The sequence below is a fragment of the Dermacentor variabilis genome, chromosome 1 (genome assembly GCF_050947875.1).
Source record: "Dermacentor variabilis isolate Ectoservices chromosome 1, ASM5094787v1, whole genome shotgun sequence".
NCBI classification, from domain to species: domain Eukaryota; kingdom Metazoa; phylum Arthropoda; class Arachnida; order Ixodida; family Ixodidae; genus Dermacentor; species Dermacentor variabilis.
Genome location: NC_134568.1, coordinates 67,322,922 through 67,350,772, shown reverse-complemented (window position 1 = coordinate 67,350,772; position 27,851 = coordinate 67,322,922). Strand labels below are relative to the sequence as shown.

Genomic DNA, 27,851 nt, shown 5'->3' with positions numbered 1-27,851 from the left:
CGAGCCGACCAGTTGGATCTTTTAATGAAGATAACCAGCATAGGGCATGATGGTCGGTCACGATGTCAAATGGACGCCCGTACACATAAGGACGAAATTTTCCGATTGCCCAAATGATGGCCAGACATTCCTTTTCAGTAACCGAGTAGTTCGCCTCGGCTTTGGTAAGGGTGCGGCTGGCATACGCGACGACGTACTCTTCGAAGCCATCCTTGCGTTGTGCAAGAACAGCGCCGAGCCCGACACCGCTAGCGTCCGTATGGATCTCAGTTGGTGCAGATGGATCGAAGTGTCGCAGTACTGGAGGAGAGGTGAGAACGCGTCGCAGTTCGTGGAATGCGTCGTCGCATGCCGGGGACCAGGCTGATAGGTCAGAACTGCCGGTGAGAAGCTGCGTCAAGGGGGCGATGATAGAGGCGAAGTTACGGATGAAGCGCCGGAAATATGAGCACAAGCCGATGAAACTGCGAAGCTCTTTCATGGTGGTTGGTTTGGGGAACTCAGTTACGGCGCTAAGTTTCGTGGGGTCCGGGAGGATACCGTCTTTGGAAACTACATGACCGAGAATAGTAAGTGTGCGAGCGCCGAAGTGGCATTTCTTCAGATTGAGTTGCAGTCCTGCAGTGGAGAGGCACGCAAGGACTTGCTCGAGGCGGCTGAGGTGCGTCGCAAAGTCGGTGGAAAAAACCACAATGTCATCCAAATAACAGAGGCACGTTTTCCACTTCAGCCCTCGAAGAATGCTATCCATCATTCGCTCGAAAGTGGCAGGCGCGTTGCAGAGGCCGAACGGCATGACGGTGAATTCATATAGCCCATCAGGAGTTACAAAGGCTGTCTTTTGGCGATCGGCCTCTGCCATTGGCACTTGCCAATACCCGGAGCGTAGATCCAGCGAGGAAAAGAATTCCGCTCCCTGCAGACTGTCCAAGGCATCGTCGATGCGTGGCAGAGGATAGACATCTTTGCGCGTTATTCGATTAAGGCGGCGATAGTCGACGCAGAACCGAATGGAGCCGTCTTTTTTTTTAACAAGGACAACCGGAGATGCCCAGGGACTGTTAGAGGGCTGGATGATGCCACGCTCCAGCATGTCGTCAACGTGCTGGTCGATGACACGGCGTTCAGCGGCCGACACACGATACGGACGCTGGCGCAATGGTGTTTGGTGGCCGGTGTCGATACGGTGAACGACTGCGGACGCCCGGCCCAAGGATGGTTGGCCAATGTCAAATGAGGCACGAAAACGCTGGAGGAGCTTGATGATTTCGGTGTGCTGCGCAGGTGTGAGTTCTGCGTCGACGGCACGAGCGAAGACATCTACAGGGGGATCGGTCGCGGCGGGAGGAGTTACGGCACAAATCGGAAGTGATGCCGTATCACCGAACATGGTGGCCGGAAGAATGCTATCGAAAGCTTCAGCGGTACCCAGGCACTCGTCACGGAGTAGGGATGATGGGCAGGCGGACGGATTGCACACGTAAAGGGCAGCAGAACCTTCGCAAAAAGTGACGACAGCAAACGGAAGAAGAAAGTTCCGGCGGCGCGCACAAGTGGTCGACGGCGTAAAAAGGACAGATGAGTTCGCAGCAGAGCTACATAACACAGGAACCAGAGCGGCGGAGAAAGGTGCAATATCGATGTCAGAGGCGGCAACAACTTTAGGAGAATAATGGTCGTCAGGGTCAAAACACGGCACTGATAACGTAAGTTCGCAACGAGCGCAGTCGATAAGAGCTTGATTTACAGATAGGAAATTCCAACCAAGAATAACGTCGTGCGAGGAACGAGGCAGGACGACAAATTCGATAACATGCATAACGCTTTGAATGACAACCCGGGCTGTGCACGATGCTGAAGGCTGAACGCGATGCGAGGTTGCCGTACGCAGAGAAAGAGAGGTAAGGGGAATGGTCACTTTGTTCAAATTGCGGCAGAGCTTCTCACTAATAATAGAAACGGCGGCTCCGGTGTCGATAAGTGCGTGTACGGTGACGCCGTCTACGGACAGTTCAATTTCGTTCGCCGGCGCAGAATGAGGCCTTGAAATGTTCGACGGAAACGCAGTTCTTGCCTCTGGAACTGCGACTGCTAGTTTTCCTCTCGGGCTGGGCTGGGTCGGCGAACCATCGGGGAAATGGATCGGCGACGTGGGGAAGGCGACCGGCGTGAATCGAAGGGGAGGCGACTGTAAGAGGTGTCCGGAGGAAGGTTAGATTGGTCCTGACGCGGAAGTCGAGCAGGCCTGTAGCTTGAGGCACCCCCACTGTCAGGTAAACGGGGGCTGCGACGGCGGCAGAATCGTGCTACGTGGCCCGGAAAATGGCATGAATAACATATTGGCCGGTTATCAGGTGTTCGCCACGGGTTGACGACAGGGGCTCCAGCAGCCGAGTAAGGGACGACTATCGGACGCGAAGGTGGCGGCGGTACATGGAAGGTGCCGGTGGCCCGGTAGGAATCAGGAGCCGGAGGAGTGTAACGCTGCGCGACAACGTCAGCGTACGTTAGCGGTCCAGCTGCAGGCTGCGGAGGAGGGGCAGATGGCAGCGCCGCGGCAACTTGCGTCTGAATGACGTGACGAAGCGAAGGAGCAAGGGTTGTCGACGGCTCGGGTGCGCTATTCGCCAGAGAGAGTTGGCGTGCGACTTCCTGGCGGATGAACTGCTTTATCTCCGGCATTAAAGCAGAGATGTCGGCAGCGTCGCGACCGAAGTCCAACGGGGAGAGATCCGCAGTGTCCTGCTGAGCAGCGCGTGTTGATGCACGTTGCTTGCGCAGCTCGTCGTACTGCTGGCAAAGCTGTATGAGCTCGGCCATCGTCCGGGGACTCTTCGCGACGAGCATTTGAAAGGCATGCTCATCGATGCCTTTCATGACGTGCTTGATCTTGTCTGCTTCATCCATGGATGAGTTGACGCGCTTGCAGAGCGAGAGCACGTCTTCAATGTAACTGGTGAAGGTCTCGTCCTGGCGTTGAGCTCGACCACGCAAGCGCTGCTCAGCGCGAAGCCGGCGAACTGCGGGACGGCCGAAGACCTCAGCCAAAGTCGCCGTGAAAGCCGACCAGGTGGTAAAATCGGCTTCGTGATTGCGGAACCATAGGTTGGCCACGTCAGTCAAGTAAAATATGACATTTGTCAGCTTGGCGCGGTCGTCCCACTTATTATAGGCGCTTACACGGTCATATTCGGCGAGCCAGTCTTCCACGTCGTGGTCGTCTGTGCCGCTAAATATAGCCGGATCGCGCTGGCGGATAACACCAGAGCAGACGATGGCCGGGGGCACGGGAGCAGCAGCCTGGGACGGTCCCGGTTCATCCATGGTAACAGCTGGTAGTAGCGTCCGACTGCGGAGTTCCAGGATGTTGAAGAGAAACCCAGCACCTCCACCAAATGCAACGGGGGGTGTTCGCCTAGCAGCACTAGCTCTAGGTTGCAGCGGTAGGCTTAAAACAGGTCGGTGCTATCTCGAAACGGGGAAGCAAGCACACCTTGTCGTCTTCTTCTCATCCACTAGCACCATGCCCGCTGCCCAGTGCCTTCAGTACAGCTCATAATCTAGAAGCTGCGTGGGTTTGGTTGCCATAACGTGCTGAAATAGCCAGCTTGCATTCACTTTGGCATCACACAAACTAATGTGCTAACCATGTGAAGTGCACGCTATCGGGAAATTGAATTTTTTTCTCTGTGAGTGAAACAGCAAAATGTCAGGAATGTGAAAGTAGTACTCGGCTGCCTTAAATAGGAAGGTGATTTTAGCTGCAAAGAAGATCGGCAGTGGTGCCGATGGGAGGCAGTTCAGTGTGACTCGCTCTGGACTCAATCGTTCTGTTTGCCTTCCTCATATACTATACATTGATGAAACTTCTATTATTATTTTTTTATTTTTTCCCCTTCTTTTCTGTCGCTATTTGCTATACCAAAATCTAGCTTCTATTATATGCAGGTTCGTGTTATATGCGGGTTTTTACAGGAACTTGATCAATAAGGGAATGTGCAGTGGAACTTGCAGTGAGCCAACAGCACCATGGGGCAGGCATCCTGAATGACAACTACGAAGGAATAACCTATGCACTGTTTCGATGCAATCAAATTTTTACCTCTCCGTGTCATCTCATTGGGAGATGTTGTTTGCCACATGAGCAGTTCACATGATTATGTTAGGTGAGCTCAGGCAAAAGAGAAAATAGAGGTGAAGCAATCCCTACAGAAAGGTAGCATCGTGCTTTTGTCCTGCTTGGAGAAGTATCACTGGCAAAAAAAGTTGAATGGTGATTCTACCTCTTGTTAAGGTCGATCAAAGACGATGTCTTCCTGAGCAAGTTAGGGGTGAAAATGAGGCGGAGTCAATGCACGACACTCTATTGTGTCACCTCTCGCATGAAGGGAGTAGGAGGAGTGTCAGACTGCTTAAATTTTTCTGCTGCAATATCATCGGGTTCAGCCCTCATCAGCGCACATTTTTAGGCAGCACATATTCATAGGAATGGCTCCCTCCTTAGGTTGTACTAACTCTGGGATCAGCCCACAATATAGGGCAGAAAGCCAGACACCCGATATGGAAAAGTGGGGGTAACCTGCTAAGAAGTACTTGTCTTCAAAAGGCAAATGGTCGATACATGTGTGCAGTAATAACTTAAATAGAAATGTGTATTTGCACCCTCCCCATCAGTGATGACACTAACCACAATTGGCCCATGTGTCACATGGCATAGGAAAAATTTACGAGTGGCTGGAGGCGTTGCCCCTATGTATGCACATGTCCCGTACGTCCTTTAGTAACGGCACAGGAAACCATTTTATCAGCACACATGTGCAGCATGAGGTCAGTAAAACAAGAATATACATAGTATATGAAATGGTTGATTTCTGCCACTGGGTATTAGAAAAATGCATGCTCTAGAATCGCAGGTGTTAAAACCATGCAAGCTCGAGTCAACCTCCAACGTGGTGCCACCTTAGCTAGAGCGCATAAATATAAACCCTCAACACAAAACTGCTGGATGTGACCTTGATTCACCTCCCATGAGATGACCTGTAGAGTTCAATGAAATCAAAATAAAAACTTGTGCAGTCAATTGGCCCTGTGTTTGGAATACAATCTTAGCATTTCTGGCAATAGCCGCGTTTACATGAATGCGACAACGTCGCATCGCATCGCATTTATAGCGCATCACATTCATGTAAACAGCAGTAATGCGCTAGGAAGGCGCATCGCATTAGTGCGCCAGGCGAGGGTAGATTTACGGGCGCGAGTCGACTCTCGCGGAGCATGTAAACGCAGGATCGTCGCATTAGGAATGATGGGAAGGAATTGGCCACCAACATGGCGGCGGTCGCGGCTGCCCGCTTCGAATTGAATTTGGCGTTGCTTTTGTAAAATGAACTTCGTTCGCAGCAAATGATTGTGTAAACGGCTTTCGCTTAGTCTCAGGCCGCTTCGACGACAGAGTATTATGGCTAACCTTGTAGTGTTTTCGAGATCGCAGCTCGTTTCGAACGGGCCGAAGCCTAACGAAAGAAACATTCGAGATGTCAGCGCTACCTATCTCTAGAGTCGGGAAATAGCCACAACGACGGCATATGGCCTCTGAGATCCGAAGATCTCGCTGGTCAACTAAAACTGTAAAAAACGTGCGCTGCTTAGCGTACGCTAGACTATAGCGTATAGTGTACACTATAGCGTATAGTGTACGCTATAAGTTGAGTACGCTAAACCAAAACTGTCTATTTCTCGGCACTCAGCCACCAACGTGCACTCCGCCCACTACCGGATACCAGTTAGACCGGAAGTCGGCTGCACTTCCCTTATGCGACACCTTGCGGCGCTGCGTTCTCGCGAGAGTTAATGCGCTACATGTAAACGGCGTCGCATCGCCTTTCCCAAATGCGCTGGGAAATGCGATGCGCCACTGTCGCATTCATGTAAACGGGGCTAATGTACAATGGCAGAGTATGTGTGTATATATATATATATATATATATATATATATATATATATATATATATATATATATATATATATATATATATAAAAACGAGACGAAAGGGGGTTAACCGAGGGGCCCGATCTTTATTAGTCATATCATGAGAAGCCAACAAACACTGACACCAAAGACAAAGCTTCTCATGATATGACTAATAAAAAACGGGCCCCTCGGTTAACCGCCTTTCTTCTCGTTTATTACATAACGAGGGTCTCGAATCCGGCAACATTGATGCCTTCAGGTAGCATATGTGGGTTTATTTGACCAGTTGCCTTCACCCAAAAAGATAACGTTCTCGTGACGCCTGCGGCAACAAGGACGTTCGTCCGCCGCCAAGGTCTGTGAGTGGTGGCGCTGGCTAACACTCCCAGGGTTCTACTATAGTACACATAAATACCCAAGAAAGTGGTTGGGGAAACAGCGCTGCAGTAGCTCAATTGGTAGAGCATCGCACGCGAAATGCGAAGGTTGTGGGTTCGGTTCCCACCTGCGGCAAGTTGTTTTTTCAACCACTTTAATTTCCATTAATTTATCGTTTCTTCATTCCATTTATTAAGCACAAGTAATTTCCCCTATGTTGTCCTTGGTGTCAGTGTTTGTTGGCTTCTCATGATATGACTAATAAAAATCAGGACCTCGGTTAACCCCCTTTCTTCTCGTTTATTACATAACGAGGGTCTCGAATCCGGCAACATTGATGCCTTCAGGTAGCATATGTGGGTTTATTGACCAGTTGCCTTCACCCAAAAAGATCACGTTCTCGTGACGCCTGCGGCAACAAGGACGTTCCACGTCCGCCGCCAAGGTCTGTGAGTGGTGGCGCTGGCTAACACTCCCAGGGTTCTACTAGTACACATAAATACCCAAGAAAGTGGTTGGGGAAACAGCGTCACGGTAGCTCTGACGCTTCTCAAGATTTTTAGTGCCGACTAGGGCAAGGATATTTGCCTAAAAGTTAAATGACTTCAATAGCAACAAGCTGACAAAATTTGAAGACCGAGCTTCTCATAGATGTGGAGGAAAAAAATGTGGACTTTGGCCAATATTGTGCAACGTTCTATTTTTGCAATATTTGTCCTCCTCATTGTAGTGGTGATACTCTGTAATAATTAGTTAGAATCGATGCTGTTGACCTGCATTTTATCACTAAATATTGTTAGCCAGAGCCACAACCCTTCTTTGAGAACTAACTGAAATGCAGATTTTGCAAAATTCACTTCTGACTTACTGGACGCTTCCATCTTTCTTTTTTCTTGAACATATTTTTTGCTTGCAAAACTAATATTGATTTCATATTTTTTAGCTCTCGGTCAGCAAAATATATTTTTTGATCAAAATTAAAATGGTGATTGGACATGCCCGGCCAAACTTATCCACCTATTGTCTACATCGAATGGTTTTAAAATCATCTTGAAGATCTCATGCAAAAGTGCAGCGATGTACTATGCATCCATCAAACTCTCGTTCACTGCCACATTCGTTATATATAGAACGCTGCATTTCATTGCGCCCCTGCAAGTGTGCTTCCCCTAACGGCAATGTGATCACTTATCGCATCATCGGATATGCCCACTCCGACGAAAGGGCATTGTTTTGGCAGATGCTGTCAAACAAGACATTTCACCTGAAAAGCAGGAGTAAAAATTAGCAAAGTGAGTCTCTTTAAATATGTATGGCTTGTGGAGCAAGGGTCTATTTGCACTCCATAATGGCTGATTTGCTTCAGTAAGCTTCACTGCAGCACTGCCGGGTAATACGGTGAAGCATACTGATAGCGGAGAAAACTGCTGTGTAGAGCATACTACTTGCGACCATTAATTATTCGAAAGAGTATCGCCGCTCTGCTTCAAGAATGCAAAAGGCCTCGTGGTCCAATACACGTGTTCCACAAGAAAGCTTGGATGGCACTCAATCGTTTCACTAAGTGACTCCGGGCACGGGATGCATAACTTGAGATTTCTCATAGAGTTTTCGCAAACAGCAATTTAGGGTCCTGCAAGCAGCCAGAACAAATCTGACCCCAACCCCCATTTGGACAGATTCTTACATTACAATTTGCATTTAACAAAACCACCACTCGCCGCATCTGCCCTTCGTGGAAAGACTGTCACGGTAGCGGCTTGCAAGACTCATCGCTGTGCCATTTGCGGGCCCACAGTCAGTGCTGCATGCTTTTCATTCATGCTAACAGGGATATATCAGTGGGAATAGGCTAGGGTGTTCTGGAGGCTGAAAGATACTTTTGAATTTAACAGCGCCTGCCTGGTTGTCTCAGTCCCAATGTATGGTAATCGACGGTTTGAACGGTGCATTGTAATGGCCATGCAACCAGACGCGTTCATGCACAATTCTCAGTACAAGCATGCTGATGGTGGTGTGAAGCTTATAAGCTGGTTTCACCGACGATTACGATACTCCCTAATGCGAAATTTGAGCAGCTTTATACTTATTTTCATTTCGCAATATATTGAGGCAAAGAATTTTAGAGAGACGTGTAGCAGAGTCGGCATTGTCGAAAATCTGATCTGCGGGTCAAGCGCTTTGGCTTTTATGCATGACTCGTCGCAGGTTCCAGTGTAATTGCTGGTGCCACTTGGCTTCCAGAAAGTACTACACAATTTGCATCGCGCATACAATCAGATTACAAAATGATAGCAAACCATGACAAACGAAACAAGCACAAGCGAGAGTTAATGGGAGCAGACGGTAGTACAAAACTAGCAGTCTGGCTGAGACCAGATATGAGCGCATCGGTGTTGGGTGGGTTTGCATGAAACTGGTTTCCTGCGCACTCGTCACTGAAGGGGCTGCTCTCATTCGTGCCCGCCATTCGCGGCTCGTGTCTTTCATCTGCTGCTCCACATTTGCTCTTTCATCTTTCACTGTTGTGCTAATTCGCTCGTTTACACTGCCACTCGTTACAGGAACGGACCATTAAGAGCTGCGCTCTGAAACACTCAAGCACTTCGTGTGCAAGGCACACTGCAATGTCAGTGTGCCTTGCACAGTGCAAACAATTTATCGATTGAAAGGGTTAGTCTTGCAATCAACTTATCAAAGAATGTTCCGCAGTGCAAGTTACGACACTCATTTGCAAAAAAAAAAGAAAGACAATAAGAAATAAGTAAAGTTTTGCATTCGACGCGGTCTTGGAGTAGCAAATCAGTAAATTCCGGTTTTTCACTATCTTGGGAAGCTGTCCGAGACGTGGACTTTCAGATAAGGATATTTTATATTTTATATTATCGATATAAGACTATTTCTCTATACCCTTCGAGTTCGGTATATCCGGGATCAACTGTATTCTAAGTCAGTGCGACTGTATATCTCGTGAGAAAGAGCCACTTTGCACACAGTCAGCTAAAAGGCGAAATCCACCTGTTTACTATACACAGTGATGAGCATGTCGGATTTCACAAAACACATCAAAGAAAATGCCTGATGAATGTGCTTGTTTCTTAAACACCTACTAACGTGGCAGCAACTACAGTGAACCCTCGTTATAACGAAATCGCTTTAGTTGAAATATTGGTTTATTTGAAGCTTTTAGTGTTTCCATACTATGCGATAATTCTATAGCTCCTTTGCTTTTGATTAGATCCTACTTAAGAATTTCTTGTCGTTGCCTATTCCCATCGATAGCTCGCTATCGATGCTTGCAAATTTGTATTTTGCCACTTTCCAAGCGCTCTCAGCTAGCACCATTTATTGGATTAGTTAGCAACTATCCAGTCAGTTTCAGTTTTTGGTTTTCTTTTTCTGCCACACATGGATTTTTAAAGTGTCTCCGAAGAAGGGGTGTGGTCGGCCTGATGAGTGCTTGTAGCTTCCGAGAGGACGTCGCACACTGCTCATATACGGACACATCGCATTTCTACCAATTTTAATGCATCTGTGTGTGAGCTTTTGAACTTGGGAAGCAGCACTTGTACGAGAGACAACTTTGGTTTGTCAGATTTCTGAACAGGGTTTCACTTCCTTTGCTACACCGCTTCAAAGCTGCCTTGAGCTGATATAAAGATATCCTGTATTTTTTAAAGGCCCCATTTCTTATCTACAGGGTATTAAAAGCCTTCGGTGAGGATCATTTGCTGGTGGCCACTCAGCAAATAGAGTGCTGTGGGAAAAGACGGCGGGGAGTTGATCTTGGTATCCCGCTAAGGCTAGTCGCTAGTGTTAATGTTTTCTTTTACATCTCAAGAAATTTTTTACATTGAAAATTTATATTGGCTGGAATACTGCTGAGATCTTTCGCACTGAAAATGCATATTCTGAAAATTTTTTAAACGCTTTTTTGCGTAAAGTAGCACTGGCGTTTCTTTATGTTTTTCTTCAACTAAACTTTTGTGTAGATATTTTTTTATTCAGATTCTTTTCGATAAATATGTTGTTTGGGAATGGTACCTTCGGAAAGCAAATTTCCTCTTCTTTTTTTCACTTTGAAAGAGTCGACTCCTGTTACAACGAACCCTGATAATCCAACAATACATGTCCAATTTATCTGAAGTCCGTAATATCCGAAACGCCTCACTTCCGAAACTTTGGTTGTGATGTGCAACAAAGTTATTGCAAAGAGTGAGTGACGAACGTCTAAAGTAAAAAAAAAAAAAGTCACAGTTCTACTTGAGAGGCAAGGCATTGATTGCGATAGTAAATTAGTCGACAACTATGTGAAGTAAGGATAGTAGTTTTATCGGCCGTATAAATTTGTAAACATTAGCTTACTTTAACTACGTTAATAAGCACAGTGTCATGTGCACACAAGTAAAAATGAACACATCCCGCTCGATGACCGCGGAAAGTTGCTGTCTAAACATTCGAGTGAGAAAGCGCAGTAGCAGGAGCGAGCAATTTGACCATGGTGCTGTCACACTTCTGCGGGAATTGAATGTCAAAAGTACAGCGCATATACGAAGTTACGGGCATTGGGTGCACTTTGTCCACATCGCAGATCGTTTTCAAGACATGGCGCCCGCGCGGCCGTGTCATAAGCAGCAGCCACCGGAGTAGAATTGTTCTTTCTCCCCACCCCCCACCCGTGTCTCGCTCACGCGATAGTGAGCCGCGATCGTCGGCTTACCCTCGCAAGTCAGTTGTCTGCCCGTGTAGACACGGCAAAAGTCCGTTTTATACGCCCCATTGTGACAAAAATTGCCACTAATTTCGTCCACTGTAGCCGATAGTCTGTTGTAGCGAGGGCCATTAAAAGCGAACTTTGTTGCATTAATAAAATATGTAGAGCAAACTAAGGTTGAAATATGGTCTGTTATATCCGAAAGTGAGTTGTATGCGTGTCCGTTATAATGAGCGTAGACTGTACTATGCACTTTAGTATCACGTGTGCTCATTGAAAGGAAAAAAAGAAAGTATTTACTAAACTACTGAAAAACTGCTGCTTTTCCCATGGGCAGGAAAGTGCTAAAACAAAGTCATTGTCCTGCCCCAGTGACTTTGTTACAACAAGCTTTTACTGTACATGGTTCAAGAAAAGCTCGTACGTTGGCTCAGAAAGTACCAATGTAAAAGTCTTGATAGATAAGCGCATAATAATGGATTTCTGGAATGTGAGAATTACTAGGGTTTAACGAAACATCGTGTTTCGAGGGCCGTACATTTTCCTGGAGATAAACACTCACCGCAGGCAACAAAAAGAAGGAACCAATTTAGACGTTTTGAGACACTTACGGGTCCCTTGATCACAAATGCAAAGATGGCTTGACCGTGCCTTATATACAATATACATGTACAATAAACCTGTGTATAATTTTTATAGATTCCCACGTGTCCGATTAAGCATATGAAGTGTGTATTGAATTAATAAAGATTCCAGAAGACGGTGGAATGACAGTGATATCTATGTGGTGATGACAGTCGTAGAATGCCAATCAATGCTGTGACCTGTGTTTAGATGATGTTCAGCTAGTGTCTTGGTGACCGCGTATCCCTTGTGAACGTCCCTTTCAGTCATAAACTTTGTTCTTCTTTCTGTCTTCTTCTTTTCTTTTTCCTGTGGCCAGTTTTTATCTCCCAACAAAAATGCATAGGAGTACATGGCATATTTAACACGGTGGCGGTAGATGCTGCACAAACCTTTTTCGGGCAGCCGTCATGTGATAGCTGTCTGAGTTGGTTCACTGACAGCGCAGAGAGTCCGCAGACTGTCCAGGACTTCTGGTTCTAAAACATGAACGTGATTCCGGCGGCTCTTGGGCTGGTGAAGCTGCCCGAGAAAATCGAATGTAGGACAGCAGTCGCAAGCAGTCCAGAACTGTCAGGGCTGGCTAGTCAAAGATGCCCAATGCTAATCCATCTTTACAATGATTTCAGGCCATTTGCAGCTGTTAAGTAAAAGCTCGTTAATTCGAAATCGCTTAATTCGAACCGCCGGTTAATTCGAACTGATGCCCGGGTCCCTGCAAAGCCCTATGTATATCAATGGGCCGGAACGCCCGATAATTCGAACGTACCGGTACTCACGTCGGTTAATTCGAACTAGGAGCCGGCAGCCGACATTGCTTCTCGTAAATAGAAGTCGCCTCGTAACGAGTACAATGCATTGAAATATTTTTTTTTTAATATGCACAGCGACGAGAATAAATAAGCCAGCGCGCATTTTTGCACGCACGAGGCGAGCCGCCAATTTCCTTGCTGGAGCCTCCGGCGTTGTTGTTGCGACTGAGGGAACGATGAAAAAGAAAGTGCACGGGCCTGCCGATTGGCTCAGGCCGAGCCATCGCCGCTGCCGCGTGCAGATAGAGGAGAGTTCAAAGATAAGAGGAAAGAAAGAAAAGAAAAGACGCGCGTAGCAACAACCGCGTACGCCGCAGCGGACGCTGGCAGAAAAAACAGATAAGCGGCCGAAGCCGCGCTCGCTCATCGCTCGCTGCACACCACTCTCCGGCGCATGCCGTAGCAGGTTTTCTCTGACGCGCGGGCGCCGCCGCCGCCGATGCTCCGGAGCAAGCCGTTTCAGGTTTTCGTTGCGCTGCGGCGGCTGCGATCGGTGGAATGCACGAGTAGTCTTTTCTTGTCGCATTTTGCATGAGCTTGCTCGTTTGTGTGGTATCTCGCCGCTGACGTCTCATCGACTGTGCCGATCATGGCGAGCCGTGGAAAGTACTCGGCAAAGGATTTAAAGACTAAAGTTGAAATATTGCAGGCGGTTGAACGTGGTCTCTTAACGAAGACAGCGATTGCCGAGAAGTATGGCATCAAAAAAAGCACGTTGTCTACCTACCTACATCAAGAACAAGGACTCTATCATCGATGCTTACCAAAAGGAGATTGAGCCCTCGCGGAAAAGACGACGGACGTCGGCTCACCCCGAGATGGAGACTGCTGTCATTACGTGGATAAAGGACGTTCGCAACAGGAATATTCCATTAAGTGGACCCATAATTGCTGCGAAGGCAGCGGACTTCGCCAACCAAATGGGCATCAGCGACTTCAATGCATCGGAAGGCTGGTTATCGGAAGACTGGAAGTGTGGCTTAAGTGAAACCACAGAAGCCTGCTGCACAGCCGACTTTGATGTTCAAGTGGATCAAGATGATGGCTCCATCGTGCTGGACCCTGCCTACGCTGTTTTATCGGAGGGCGTGGACTTCGAGAGCTTTGTCGACGTAGACAACGGCGTGGAGACAACGGGGCCTTTAACTGACGCCGAGATTATCGAGGCTGCGTCCAGTCAGCAGCACGACTCACGCGCGGCGAGCACGCCTGACAGCGACGACGAGTCCGACAAAGAGGACGATCCGTTGCCTCCTCCGAGCGCATGTGAAGCAGCATCGGGACTCGATCTGGCTGCGCGCTATTTCTCCACCGATGAGAATTCGGATGCTGCGCTGGAGATGTTGGGCAAGTTGCAGACAATGCTTCTCGAGTCGCGGCGAAGAAAGCGCAAACAAATGCAAATCACCGATTATTTTTCATGTTGATATGCTTCGATCATTATTCTTTTGTTAATAAACATGTTTTTGAAGCATAAATAGTGTCATATTTCATCATTAAGCCTGACGCTCACGTGGGTACATTTATCATTAGTTCCAGGCGCATAAATTGATTGGATATCTTTATTTCCTTTGGTGTTTGGACTCGCATGATTTTAATACCCGCAATCGCCGACCCCAAAGAGTAGTAGTGCGTATTCCTCGATGACGATCCCAGATATGGCTATTTTGGCTTCGGCCTTAGCAGCCAAATGCAATGGCCATCTTGTTTTTTTTTTTTTTTTTTGCCGCCCGCTCATTAATTCAAACTCCGCTTAATTCGAACAATTTTTCAGTCCCCCACGAGTTCGAATTAACGAGCTTTTACTGTACATGCATTCTGCTGCATGTCACATGTGGTATAGGCCGAGTTCTGCCATTTGTGCCTTTTTTTTCTTCTGGCGAGTTAGCCATAGGTCAGCAGTATGAACAAACTTTCACTCGTATTCGCTCACCATGATTTATTTGAGGCTTTGCACTTACTAACGTTCACACACGTGTCCCCTCGCACTCACCAGCACTCAATGACATTACACCTGCGCTTTAGAAACGAGGGTGAGCGAGTGTACTCACGAGCGTGCCGACCTAGGCTGTTAACCTATGGTGAGGCAACATTTGCCACTTGCTGTTAGTCAGCTGACCAGCTGCATGTTTAACACATTTAAGGTTGCATTTTTTCAAAAAGTGTGTCCCCCAGGATCAAATTTTTTTATTGGAAATTTAAGTTCTTCGAAGTGGCCTACTTTGAGAAAAAAATGACTAATTTTTGAGGTGACAGTAACACTACAATCTTTTCTGTGTGTGCAGTATTATACATAGCTTATTGTTCAATACATGGATATATGGATGTTCTAAACTACCATAATGAATTTTTTTTTCAAATGTGATAACGTTCATGCAACTTATTTTTGTTTTAAGTAGGTCTGTCACAACTAGGGCACATACCTCATAATGTTCTGTTTCATTTTCCATTCTTGTGTGTTGTGCCGACTTGCTGATCCCACCAGAGATGGCGATGGCCTCTAAACAATGTCCGAGCCAGAAACAAAGGTTGAGAAGAATGAAAAATGAAGTGTATCATTTGAGTGTACTGCCTCAGGAATTTGCTGCCATATTAAAAGTGAGGCATGACATGTGACTGGTCGCATGCAAACTCCCTTGTGCTCAGCTGTTTGAATATGAGGGAGAAACTTTTGCAGTAATCACTTGTTTGATCGCTATATGCGATTCTGCCAGTTTTATCGCTTTGTGTAAGGAGACACGTGAGCGGCAACATTGTTGGTTCGCAAGTGACTGCCTATAAACAAAATAATCACGCGCCTACGAAAGAGCTATACGGGCGAGTATCGCAGGGTAATTTTCTGAGATATAAAAGGTTATGCAGCTCGTTTTTCGCGAGGCTGATAACTCAAAATGTTTTGCACGACAATACATAATTTAACGTGCTAAAGCAGGGTTGCGAGCACACAGCAGTAAACTAGGCAGAGCGGGAAAATTCCTAAACCACCACGGTGTCAGTCACATTAAAGAGGCCCTGAACCACTTTTTATCGAAGGGGAGAAATGCATTTGAAGTTAAAGCAGGCTATTTCAGTAATACTTTGCCGCAAAAGTACTTCAATGTATTTAGCAGAAGCGAAGTTATTGGCAGTCAAACACCCCCTTCGCAGTGCTTCCACTCCTTCAGTGCCTTGGATTGCAATGGCTACGGTGGAGCGTGGCATACTTACAATGCTCGGCCTACTAAATATCACCATGGTGCACATTTGAAGAATGAGCTCTTGCATTCGTTAGAGCTCATTTGACTGAAACACGAGTAGTGTCGACACCATAGCTTGTGCAGTGTAGCATAATTGAAGTATTTCAAACAGCCTCTATCATCAAAATAACTTATGTATGACTTCTGCAACGTTTCCGTCATAAGTTGTTCTCGGCGAACTTCCTCAGGTGGGCATTAGAACAACTTTGAAGGGGCAGTTGTCATTTTGATGTTGGGCTTTAGATTTGAAATGCAATGGCTAAAGTTGGTATGGTCTCTTGTAACATTGTGAAAGACAGCAAGGAACTCTAGCTAGCAGCACCATAGTGTGCTTGTTCTCACATTTCTATTTTTATGAACTTGTAAAAGCATATTTACATTTTAACTTATACCAATGCATTTCATTGGACATTTCGGATATTAATATCTCGAAATTTGTGCAGTCCAGAGAAGTCGTTCTAAGTGGATACATCTTGCGAACTCGCTTGCTACAATTAGTAGATTAATATATGCGCTGTTAAATAATTTAAGCGTTTTTGATTTCTCATAGGAATAATGGCCATCTCATTGAATAATTTAGATGAAGGGTTAGAATTGTGCTATCTGCCACAGGGAAGTTTTAAAATTGTGGTGCAGCTAAAGAAAGAAGCACCTTGTATATGGTAGTAATGTAATGAAGTAATGGTTGTAACAAAGGAATCGATTCCCAATTCCCAAATTAATGGAAATTAAAGTGGATGAAAAAACAACTTGCCGCAGGTGGGTTCGGTTCCCACCTGCGGCAAATTGTTTTTTCATCCACTTTAATTTCCATTAATTTATCATTTCTTTATTTAATTTATTAAGCACAAGTAATTTCCCCTATGTGGTCCTTGGTGTCAGTGTTTGTTGGCTTCTTATGATATGACTAATAAAAATCGGGCCCCTCGGTTAACCCCCTTTCTTCTCGTTTATATATATATGTATATATATATACACACACACACACACACACACACACACACACACACACACACACACACACACACACACACGCACGCACACACACACACACACACACGCAATGCCTTTTCGTAATCTATGAAAGCAGTGAAGAGAGGCTGATTGTACTCTGCAGACTTCTCGATTCAGTGATTGATGGCATGGATGTGATCAATTGTAGAGTATCCTTTCCTGAAACCTGCCTGTTCCCTTGGTTAACTAAAGTCCAGTGTTGCCCTTATTCTATTGGAGATTATCTTGGTGAATATTTTATAAAATATTGGAAGTGGGCTAATGGGCCTATAACTTTTCAATTCTTTAACGTCTCCCTTTTTGTGGATTAGTATAATGTTGGCATTCTTCCAGTTCTCTGTTGCTGTTCATAGACACTACAAACGTGTGTCATGTTCCACATACGCACTGCAGCAAACAGTAGTTTTGTACGTGAACGAAACTTACTGCATGCGCAGTCAGTGTGGGCGTCGGCCACACTCTTTCAGAACCGCAAGGTCACCATCCATGATCACATCGACAGCGGCCATGGTTTCATCCGCAGAGGTTGCGACAACAAACAGTAGTTTCGTTTTCATGCAGTGCAAAGCTGTCGAGGATGAAGAGCACCATCTAAATCGCAATGGCTACACTGGCCTAAAAATAATTGGCATGTGCGTGTGGTAGTGAAAAGTAGGTCTCAAATAAAGACGCGCCACAGCCGCGCTGTGAAGAAATTTGCGAGGCTTTCACCGCTGCAAGCACTAATCAGCCATGAGATGAGAATCTCAGCTTCCACACTGCTCCTGTGCAAAATAGTACAGAAGTTGCTGATTCATTCAGTGAACAAAGGTGTGTTGATGTAGTGAGCATTTGTTTATTGTTTTTTTTTTTATACCCTTGACAATTCTCCATTCCGTTAATTTGGACATTTTGTTTCGGTCCCGCGAAATCCGAATTAACGAGGCTTTACTGTATTGGTTGGCCTATATCTTTTTAGAAAGACGAAAATCATTGAACATGACACACCTTTATTTAGCATAAGCTCGATTACTAAATTGTACTAGTCGATGCCACAATTGACTTCCACAACAAATGCTCTGGAAGTGTCCGCAGCACATCAAACATTGTCCTCGGTCCTGTCGAGTGTGTTGAATATGCAGCATTTCTTAAACCCAGTCTGAAGATTATCGAGACTGGCCTTATATTCGTGATGCTAGAGCTCCATTAGCTCAGGATCTTTGCCAGCTTTGTTCATGAATATAGGTTGATTGCTCATTTGGGGTAACATTCTCAAAAACAAGGTTGACCAATATTCGAGTAAATGTGGTAAGTTGGTGAAAAGGAGCATTGTATAAAATATAATCCAATTAGGCTCTAAATGGTATTAGTAAATGAAGTGTGAAAAAGCAATGGGGATAATATAAGAAACTGGGAGAGGATGCCATTAGAGGTACGAGTCTGGCAAACATGACCCAGTGACAACTATATGAGCAATGCACTGATGACAGTGAAAGGTGTGTGCTCATGCTGCAAACCAAAGAAAGTATATGGGAATTTGACTGTTAATCGAAAATTTCGTTAGGATAAAACTGTTTAAAAATGAGGCAAGTAATACCAAAGAAAGCATATAGGAATTTTACTGTTAATCGAAAATTTAGTTAGGATAAGATTGTTTAAAAATGAGGCAAGTAAACATTTTTAAATGTCACATTAGGATGTTTTTATGCATAAAACTTTCCGTGTAGTGAACTGTCCTGTGATCTTCCAATTCAGTTTAGTATTTCACTCTGAGGGTATTGTCATTCATTTGCAAACCTTTGCATTGCAAAGTGCTTTCGTGTTTCAGACATCTTCCTCCCAGTTCAAGCATCCTATTTGGTTACATTGAAATTGCATTCCTGCAGCACACCATTGCCTGTGAGCTCATATTAACGCAGGATAGGATCTTTGCACCCTCATAAAGCTACGGCAGGTCATGGGTGAATAGTCAAGTCTGACCACTTTCTGTAAAATCCCACATGTGATGCAAACCGAAATAAAACAGAGACAAATTTACAGTGTTAAAATTTGAATAAACCTCCTTGAAGAAGCCAACAAACAATGAAAACCAATAGAGTATAGGAGAGATTAATTTTATGTAGAAGTGCGTAGGCAGTTCAAACAAAGATTAGCATCCATGAACTAAATTAAATACAGCTAAAATACAGTATGTGTCGTGAACGAGAAGAAAGGGGGTTAACTGAGGGGCCCGATTTTTATTAATCATATCATAAAAAGCCAACAAACAGACACCAAGGACAACACAGGAGAAATTACTTGTACTTACTAATTCAATTAAAGAAATGATAAATTAATGAAATTGAAAGTGTAGGGAAAAAAAAAACTTGCCGTACTGAATATCGGTGCTAAAAAATCATGTTTTGCAGGAAAGTATAAACCTGTAAAAAATGAGTGTAACATTATGGGGTGATTTTTTTTTGTTCTCGATTGCGAATGTTGGCACCGGGAAAGCTTACATAACGAGAATGTGTCACCGAGGTTCTACTGTATTTGAACCACCAGTCAGGAGTGCTTTTTGTTCTCTAGAGCACTTAGTGGTCATACGGTAGGGAAGATTCAATTCAATTCAATTCAATTCTTTATTCAACATCGTCATGAGGATGTTGGGTGCATCGACAAAAAGCCAGAAGAAAGGCTTGACAGAGGTCGACGCACCCTACAATGACTTGGCAACAGTATCGCAGTGTATCATACAGCATGTGTAAAGCATACGCAATAACAACATTGACACAAATGAAACGGTATTTGAACATTACAGGCAAAAACAAAAGCAAGCACAAAGCACTATGACATAAGTGTCAGCAGTACATAAATTAACATCAATTCACAGCGCGTTATTTAACGTCTGTGGAAGAATGTATCTAAGCATTTGGCGACCATAATTCGTTCGCGTTTTAGGCACAAACCACGTGAAGCCAGTGCGGGTAGCATACTTAAGTTCCTTGCATTTCAACATTGCCAAGTCTAACATGAATGTATTATTCTGTCTTATACTTGTTTTATACCGCCTTAACAGTAAATTTTCATGCAGTTGGGGAAGGGGGGCGATGCCAAGTGACGCAAAGATCGGTGCGGTATGTTCAAATCTCGAAGCATTAACAATATTTCGAACAATTCTCTTCTGAAGCATGTGCAGCCGTCTGATATTGGTAAATGACTTATATTTCTCCTAGATGGGAGGTCTCTGCTGTTGTGACACTAGTCGAAAAGTCCATTACTCACAGGCACAGTAAACACACACTGGCTGGTACAGCTAGGACTCGTTGGCAATAATTGACCTTGTTCAGGTCAGGCTCTGCATATTAACTCTTCGAGGGTCACCATCGTTTATGTATAGCAGCGGAGACAACTCCTAAGTGGTCACAGCCCCACAAGTATGGCTGTGACTGAATTAACATTTGACAATGAACGTGCCTCTTTGGAACAACATAGCACCTAGCATCGCTCTGGAGGTGCTGCAGCATCTTCTGCCAAAACTTATATTTCTCCTAGCCACCATGGTAGTTTGTAAGCGTTCCCACATTACCGAATTTAATGCTGTGTGAGAGGATGGCAGAAGACTAGGTGGTGCGATAAAATTAGGCAATTTGCGGGTGCTAGTTGGAATCTGTTGGCGCAGGACAGGGGTTATTGGAGATCGCAGGGAGAGGCCTTCGTCCTGCAGTGAACATAAAATAGGCTGCTGCTAGTGCTGCTGCTGGTGATGATGATGATTTTACGATAAGCTGCATTCTTGTGCATGTCATTTTGAGTTACTCTAGACAGTAAAAGTTATTTCTATCTCGTTTCTTATCACGCAAAACATTACCATGAAGTGTTCACCCACATGGGTCTCCTGTAGGCATGTTATTACTTTGCTTACAGTCAGGCGCTTGCAAACTGCTGATACTGCCACTCGTGCATATCTATTTGAGAGATGCAGAAGGGATAAAATCTCATCTAGTGATCTAACAATTGATTACGGCAAATTCCTCACTTGCTTCGTTTTTATGACGGGACATGCTACCATTGAGATTGCCTGCAGGCGCTCACATGGCATGCCTCGCTTTTGATATATGCACATGTCCTGGGGCCATTCTCTAGCAATGCACTTAATTTTGCATTCTTCTGACCTTTCATCATTGATTTGAACGGGGCTTGGAGGGACACTGTGTTGCCGTCCTCCCTGGGGATCAAACCCTCGGCGTCTGATGCATGATAAAAGTGGAAAATTAGGTGGGATGAGATTTGCTATAATATGGCCCTAACTCTGTAAATCCTATTTAAACATAAAGATAAGTTTAGTAAACTTTATTACATTTGTACAAAATTAATTATGCTAGTTTATTCTTGTATACAACAATAAATCATCCATAAAACTGCGCACTCTAAAAAATGTTCCTAACTTTGCCACCTAAAAAATTATTTGCTTATATTTTTCAAAATAACTCACTCTGAAAAACAAATATGCGATAAAAAATGTGAGGCACAAAGGGTAACATATAAATACCTGAAGTAAATGCTTATTATTAATCTAAATGTGCAAAATATACATTCAGAATAATCATATTTAATGAAAAGAGAGAGAACATTGCAGAAACCTTTCTAAGTAATAGGGTTAAACTGCAATACAAGAACACTGGAAGTGAGCTGCACCTCAAGCCACCTATGGATTCATTTGGAACTCGTACAGACAATTCTCGTCGGATGTGAAGCATTGGTGCACATGGCATTCGCTTTACATTACCTGTATGATATACCAGTGCAGCTGGGAATCTTGTATCGGTCTCTCTCCTCTGTGCTTTCAGAAGAAAGCTGGTCTCATGCCAAACTTCCTCTTCCTGTGTCTCTGCTTTAATTCAACAAATGATGTTTACTGCCTGTCATTCAGTGTTGGCTGAAACTTAGCCAGAAACACCCTACTCAATACCGAAACTCACCAAGAAAACAATTTTTTTTATTTCTGCTGTACTGCCTGTAGGCAGCTCTTCACTATAAAGGTTAATGTTGTAGCAGCAGTAAGAGCTGTTAGTGTATTCGCTCTTTGTGAACAAATGCTATTTGATGCTTTTTGTACACTGGACTGTTTTATTTACTGATTGGATTTATTTTTTCTAGTTATGAAGACACCATGGAAGTGGTGCTGTGGAAGAGAAATGGTCCAACAGCAGTGAACATCAATGCTTTGCTTGTTGAGCAATACGTTGCCCTGCTGAAGGCTGCAGAATAAATGGGGAAGTTTGTGCACTAGTCATGTTTATGTTGCCCCCCCCCCCTCTTTCTTGGAAAGTATGTCAGAAGTCTGTCATAAATAAGAGCCTGTGCCCAAGTTTTATCTTGATGTTACTCAGTTCTGTGTTCAAGGCACAACCATGTATTCTGTGTGCATTTTGATTGGGCCCTCCTCCCCCCTCTCCTTTTTATTAATACGAAATACTTGAGTTACCGTATGTAGCCTGACAAAACTTCTACTGGTTGCCTACAGAAGAAAAGAAAGTGTTCATATCTGTAATTTAAAGTTCAATGTTATTCATCCTCTCGGTAATTAATTATGTGAAATTATTTGAACGTGATAGCCGTGTCAGCATTGGAAGTGTACACTGTCGAAGGTGTTATTATAGATGTGCATGCCCTTTGAGCTATGTAGTGCAGTTCAGAATAAGGAGGACCTTACATATACTTACCATTCATAAATAGTTTTCAAATTATGATTGTGGATTTCAAGTAATCTTTATTTTTCATAATTACTTGAGATTACTATTGGCTTGATCACTTTTTCCTTTATTTTTCTCTGTCTATTGTATACAGCCATGAAAATAAGTTTATTGCAAAAAAGCAATGTTTCAGCATCTTCTGAAGGCTTCAATGAGGGAGTGAAGTTTCATTAAAAGTGTTGAAAACCATGTATCTTTCCAATAGCAGCCAGCTGACAGTGTCGACGTGCTAGTTGCGAAATAGCCAGTCTTTAATTTGGTTGTATTTTTCAAGCAGTCTGTTGGCACACGCTCTATTAGCTCTGTAAACAAAACAGTCATATATAGCCTTGTTAGGGAATAAGATGTACAAGCTGGAGACATCTTCATATCACACATATGGTGCATAAGGTTCAGAATGTCATATCTTTAAAAGCATCTTCACTGCTGGTCTTAAATGTGGCCAATTTGTTATTTGCCAAACTTGGCAAAATTACATATGTCATGAGTGTCTGTGATACACCTCACGGTGCTTTAATTTCTTGGATTATGAAAGCCTCCATACCCCCCTCTCCTCCTTCTCTTCCCCTTTGCCCTATTATTTTTTTTGTGCAAGTCAGTTTGTTATATGTGAAGTATTAAGTCACATTCCATACTAACAGATATTAATATCAGTTTAAACATAGGTTGTTCTCTACTTACCCCCTGTTTTGGTCAGCTTCTCCCTGTAGAGGCATCCTTTTTACATATCCATAGGGTGTGCTGAACTTTACCTCTTCGTGTTTTGACATTCTGCCAAAGGAAAAACATACAGTGTTGTGTGCTGCATCCACGAGGGCTACAACTGCCAGTGCTTACCCTCTTTGTTGTTGCTCTAGTGTTTGTAGCGCAGCACATACCTCATGCCATGCATAGTGAACATCTTCATTTTCAGTCAAGCGACTGCAGATTGCAAATCTGAGAACAAAGACACCTCTTAGCTTTGTTGGGGTCAGATAAATAGTCCTGCGCTTGTGAAGTATCTGCAGCAAATCTTCATTGTCAGCATTGGAACCCTGTGAAGCAGAGATTAGGTTATGTGCTAAAGTGTGGCTGTTAAGAAATGCATTTATGCCATTCAAATTTATTTATATCAATATCAATTTCATTTGTTCTTGGAGAAGTATTTGTTTGTAATGAAAAATAAAGTGGGAAGGTTTTATGAAAAAAAAAATGTATTTATCTCATTTTTGCAAGTACTACAGCACAGTAGGAGCAGCAAGTTTCTACCACTTGCACAAACTGGGATGTTAGCCAAATTGCCATGTGACCTACATAGTTACTAAGTATAGTTTTGGCAGAATTCAAGTATTCAAATGACTAAAAGAAAGAAAAACGACTGTATAGCAGATGGAAAGATACAAGAGCATCTTAACTTTAATACTGCTTACGCATTTGAAGCCAACAGCCAAATGTGTGCAGAGGCGATAGTATATACACAGGAAAGAAATTGACAAAGAAGCAAAAACAATTATAGTGGGTGAGGTAAACAGCTAAGAACAAGTGCTGTTTTAAATTTGTTAGTATGCTGTATCGGGAGGCACATCAATAAGCTGGGAAAGTGGCAGGGGTTGCGTGTTTCTATTAGCACCCAAGCCCAGCGCTCGACCGCTGCGCCACCATGCGCCGCTCGTGTGTACCACGTTTCTAGGTACTCTTTCCCCAAATCTCCATGGCGAGCGCTCTAGATCCTTGTAGGTACTCGGTGGGAATAGGGAGATGTTATGCCTGGGCGCACAATCTGCTTGCCCAGCTGTCACTGAGAGAAAATAGGTTTTTCAGAACAAGCCACCTAGGCTACTTCGAAATAAGAGGTGCGTGCAGAAGATGACGTAACACTGGACGAAATTTTTCAGTTTGGATAAGGGGATAAAGGGATGTGATAAGGAGTTGGTCGTTGTGTGCGAGGCGCTTCGATCTACAAAAGCTGGGATGCTCGTGGGGCATGGAAGGTTTCTCGCACCACCAGCCACATTATCGCTGCGCTCAAGCTTCCTTTCCTTATATCTCTCTTCCTGCAGAAACAATAGCAATGCGCGGGCGCAATACACGACGCATATTAAACGTCCAGGTACAAAAAAAAAAAAATCTCGCAGAAACTCCTTTGGGAGTTAGACTGTGCGTAAGCATTGTGCCACTAGCTCATCTCCGCGCAGCCCGGTGTCATCACCAATGTTATGTAACTTGATTAGGCCATTACTAACGACAGCGCAGTGGCGACACGAACATGGGGCCGGCGGCGCCGCAAGGAACATTGATGACGCAAGCAAAGTACTGCAGGTGGAGGCCCGAGGTCCGCTGATGACCGTTCCGATCATTTTATAAACCGTTATCGCTCTTCAGCGCCTTATTCATCCGCGTGAAACCATTGGAGACTTTTAGTGTGTCCGGTATTCCGCTAAACGGGGGTGGTTTGGGCGGATTGCCAGATGGGCGGGAGCAACGTGAGCGGTGCAGCCGCCTTAGTGGCGTAGAGCTCAACGAGACAAACACAGAGCTAAAATTGCAGTAAGCTTCTATATTCTGCTTCGCTGCTGGTGCAAATTTTTGGCAGTGGCATAATTGTCCACACGATTACGCCGCTGTCCAAAATTTACACCCGCAGCTAAGCAGAATATAGCAATTGGATCCCTGTTTGTGTGGTTGAGCTTTGCGCCAACAGCTGGCGCTACCAATCTGGCCGCTCACGTTTACGCCCCCGTTCACCCAGCAAACCGCGCGCGCTTGCCGGAATACTGGACGCCCTAAAATTCTCTATTACTAGAGAGTTTTAGCCCAGCGGGTTTACGGCCAGCGGAGCGGAGCGGGCGAGCGGAGACACGACTGCGCATGCGCACAACGCTGAGGCGGCCAGCGGTTTTACGGAGCAGCGTTTACGCCCGCTGGAAAGCACTCCCCAGCGCGCAGCGCGCGAGCGTGCGTAAGCGCGCGCGGGCGTGTATGGGAAATGCAAGATGGCAGCCGCGAACATGAACGCCGGCAGTATAGTGTACTAGAATAACATTATTCTAGTACACTATAGCCGGCAGTTCTGCATCGATGACGGCGACTGCGGCGCTGACCCGTACATTAGTACTCAGTATATTATTAACAAATAATGTACTGAGAACATGTAATATATCTTTATTCAACATTTCTTGCATTATAAAAGCAAGCGTAATTCAAATTCATTTCTCAGTAACTCCTATTTGGACCACTAGGTGGGGAAGCAGAGCGCCCCGCTCTCTCCGCTCGAGCGAGCCGCTCCGCTGGCGCAACGGTGGAGACCGCGAGCGGAGCGAAACGTAAACCCGCTGAGCTAAAACTCTCTACTGCTATGAACGTACTCGGGTGGCGGCTTCTTATGGCGATGCCGCGTGGATAAAATGTTTACCACCACCACCGTGGGGCGCAGCTTGAAAGCGATCTGCGATTCCCACAAAACAGCGCCAACAGCTCGTATAGCTTCGCGCGCTGTGTTATTGCCGCTTACATAGTCTTGAATAGACGCGGGCCCGCTTAAGTTCAAAGCGATCTGCTACGGGACGGACGAAGGGACGGTTTTCTCTTTGGGTAAGCATACAATTGCTTAAGCATTCAGAATTTAAAATTTACCTACACCATCTAAACTCTGCGAATGGGGGCTGGTCCGAACCACGACCTACTGTATAATAAGAAACCTGCGCAAACCGTGGTCACAGAACACCTATACAAACTTCCGTGGTCGCCTACGGCAGCGCGCGGCCGAAGAAATACCACGTGATCATTGAGTAGGGACCAAGCGTGCCGGTAGAGGCCGCCAGTGCTCACCCTAACAGCAACACCCGAAACTCTCCGGCCCTGCCTTCAGGAGTACGGCGATGACGGTAAAAATTCGCAGAGGAGCTGCAGTAAACTCGGCATTTCACATTATTGACAGGGTGCGGCTAGAAAAATGCGCGTCGATACATGCGATACATGCCACAGATATTTGGTATCTTCGCTGTGCATTGCAATGAAATTTGAAACTACATTGAAGGCGCGCCGCGCGCCTGCTAGGATTGATATAGTGTAATCCCTTAGAGCTTTTTTTCCCCCCTCATTGTCTGCTAAAATGTTGGTTAGTGCTGTGGTGCCAATATGGTCTGGTGTGCACTTTCCGCGCTAGCCGAGGCCTGAGCGCGCCCGCACTTCATTCTCCCGTAGATTTCGCTAGTCCTGAGCCGGACGCAATGAATGCACTACGTACCGCTTTGCAGGGCCCACGCGTTCCTTTGCTGCATTCGGCACGTTCACTGAAGTGACGTGCCGTTGAGAGCGCGGCAGAACGTGAGTAGGTTTAATTGCAGTGCATGCCACAATCGTAAAAATGTGCTGTTATTGAAGTATTTATTTACGCCGCTTTACCAAATGATAACGAAAGTCTAGCTTGAAAATTTCCAAGGGCGCTTTATTGTGCCATCACATAGATAGTCACTACACTTTAAGCACTTTTCTGGAGTTGGGCTTTTGAAACGAAAAGCTCCACTACGCTAGTCAACACCGCGCGCGCTTCGCGCGAGCCGGCGTATGTCGGAATTGGCTCCGAAAGCGTGTTCGGAGTCGGCGCAGGTGGCCACTGCCGCGCGCTATGCGTCTTCGTTTGACGTTCGCCGCAAGCGCGTGTTTATCGCGGAGGCCGACTATATAACCGCTTGCTAGAGAACAGGTGTGCGCATTCAACATCGAAGGAGAAGAGAGTGATACCTATGGTGATACTACCGATAAAGAGAGCTGTGTTTATGGCTGTACAGAAATAGCAAAAAAGACAATGTGCCCAACAATGATGAATAAAGAAGATTAATAATCCTGCATAACTTATGGTATATATCATTGATAAACAATTTGCATAACTACACAAGGCACACGTATAGCATAACCATAAGCTTACCAAAGCATATCCGTAAGTGAAACCGTAAGCATAACCGTAGGCTAAATCATAAAGCATAACCATAAGATAAACCGTAAGCATATCCATAACTTAAACCATAAGCATATCCATAAGTTAAACCGTAAGCATATCCATAGGCTAAATCATAAAGCATAACCATAAGCTAAACCGTAAGAATAACCATAGGCTAAATAATAAAACATAACTATAAGCTAAACCATAAGCATCACCGAACCTATTCGCTTCGAGATATCCAGGCTTAGCCTTAGCTAAGCCCCAGCCAATTTTTTTTTGTTCAGGTTTCAACCATTGGTTCCTAATATTGGTCACGGGGAACTCATGAAATGGAATTCCTCTTGATGCTTGGCCGCTTGACTTTCACAACGGTATGCAGAAGTAAACCATCGTGCATGAAGAAGCCGCAAACGCGAAAGCCGGCGCTCACAGGGCTGAGAATCACAGTGTCACTGAAGTATAATCTG

General features: G+C 45.0%; 2 protein-coding genes across 9 annotated transcripts in view; one reads left to right on the top strand and one right to left on the bottom strand.

The window, feature by feature from the left end:
• LOC142578924 (uncharacterized) overlaps nt 1-22,001 on the top strand; it is a 158,397-nt gene extending 136,396 nt beyond the window's left edge. For all 8 annotated transcript variants that reach the window (XM_075688674.1, XM_075688683.1, XM_075688667.1 and 5 more), the window contains one exon: nt 21,868-22,001. In XM_075688674.1, the coding sequence (XP_075544789.1) occupies nt 21,868-21,979 (112 nt within the window). In that variant the 3' untranslated portion in view covers nt 21,980-22,001. The remainder of the gene's footprint in view (nt 1-21,867) is intronic.
• A 1,254-nt stretch (nt 22,002-23,255) lies between these two features.
• Nucleotides 23,256-27,851, bottom strand: part of LOC142578953 (aromatic-L-amino-acid decarboxylase-like) — a 111,092-nt gene continuing 106,496 nt past the window's right edge. The window contains exon 13 of the mRNA XM_075688695.1: nt 23,256-23,497. Within this exon, the coding sequence (XP_075544810.1) occupies nt 23,297-23,497 (201 nt within the window). The 3' untranslated portion in view covers nt 23,256-23,296. The remainder of the gene's footprint in view (nt 23,498-27,851) is intronic.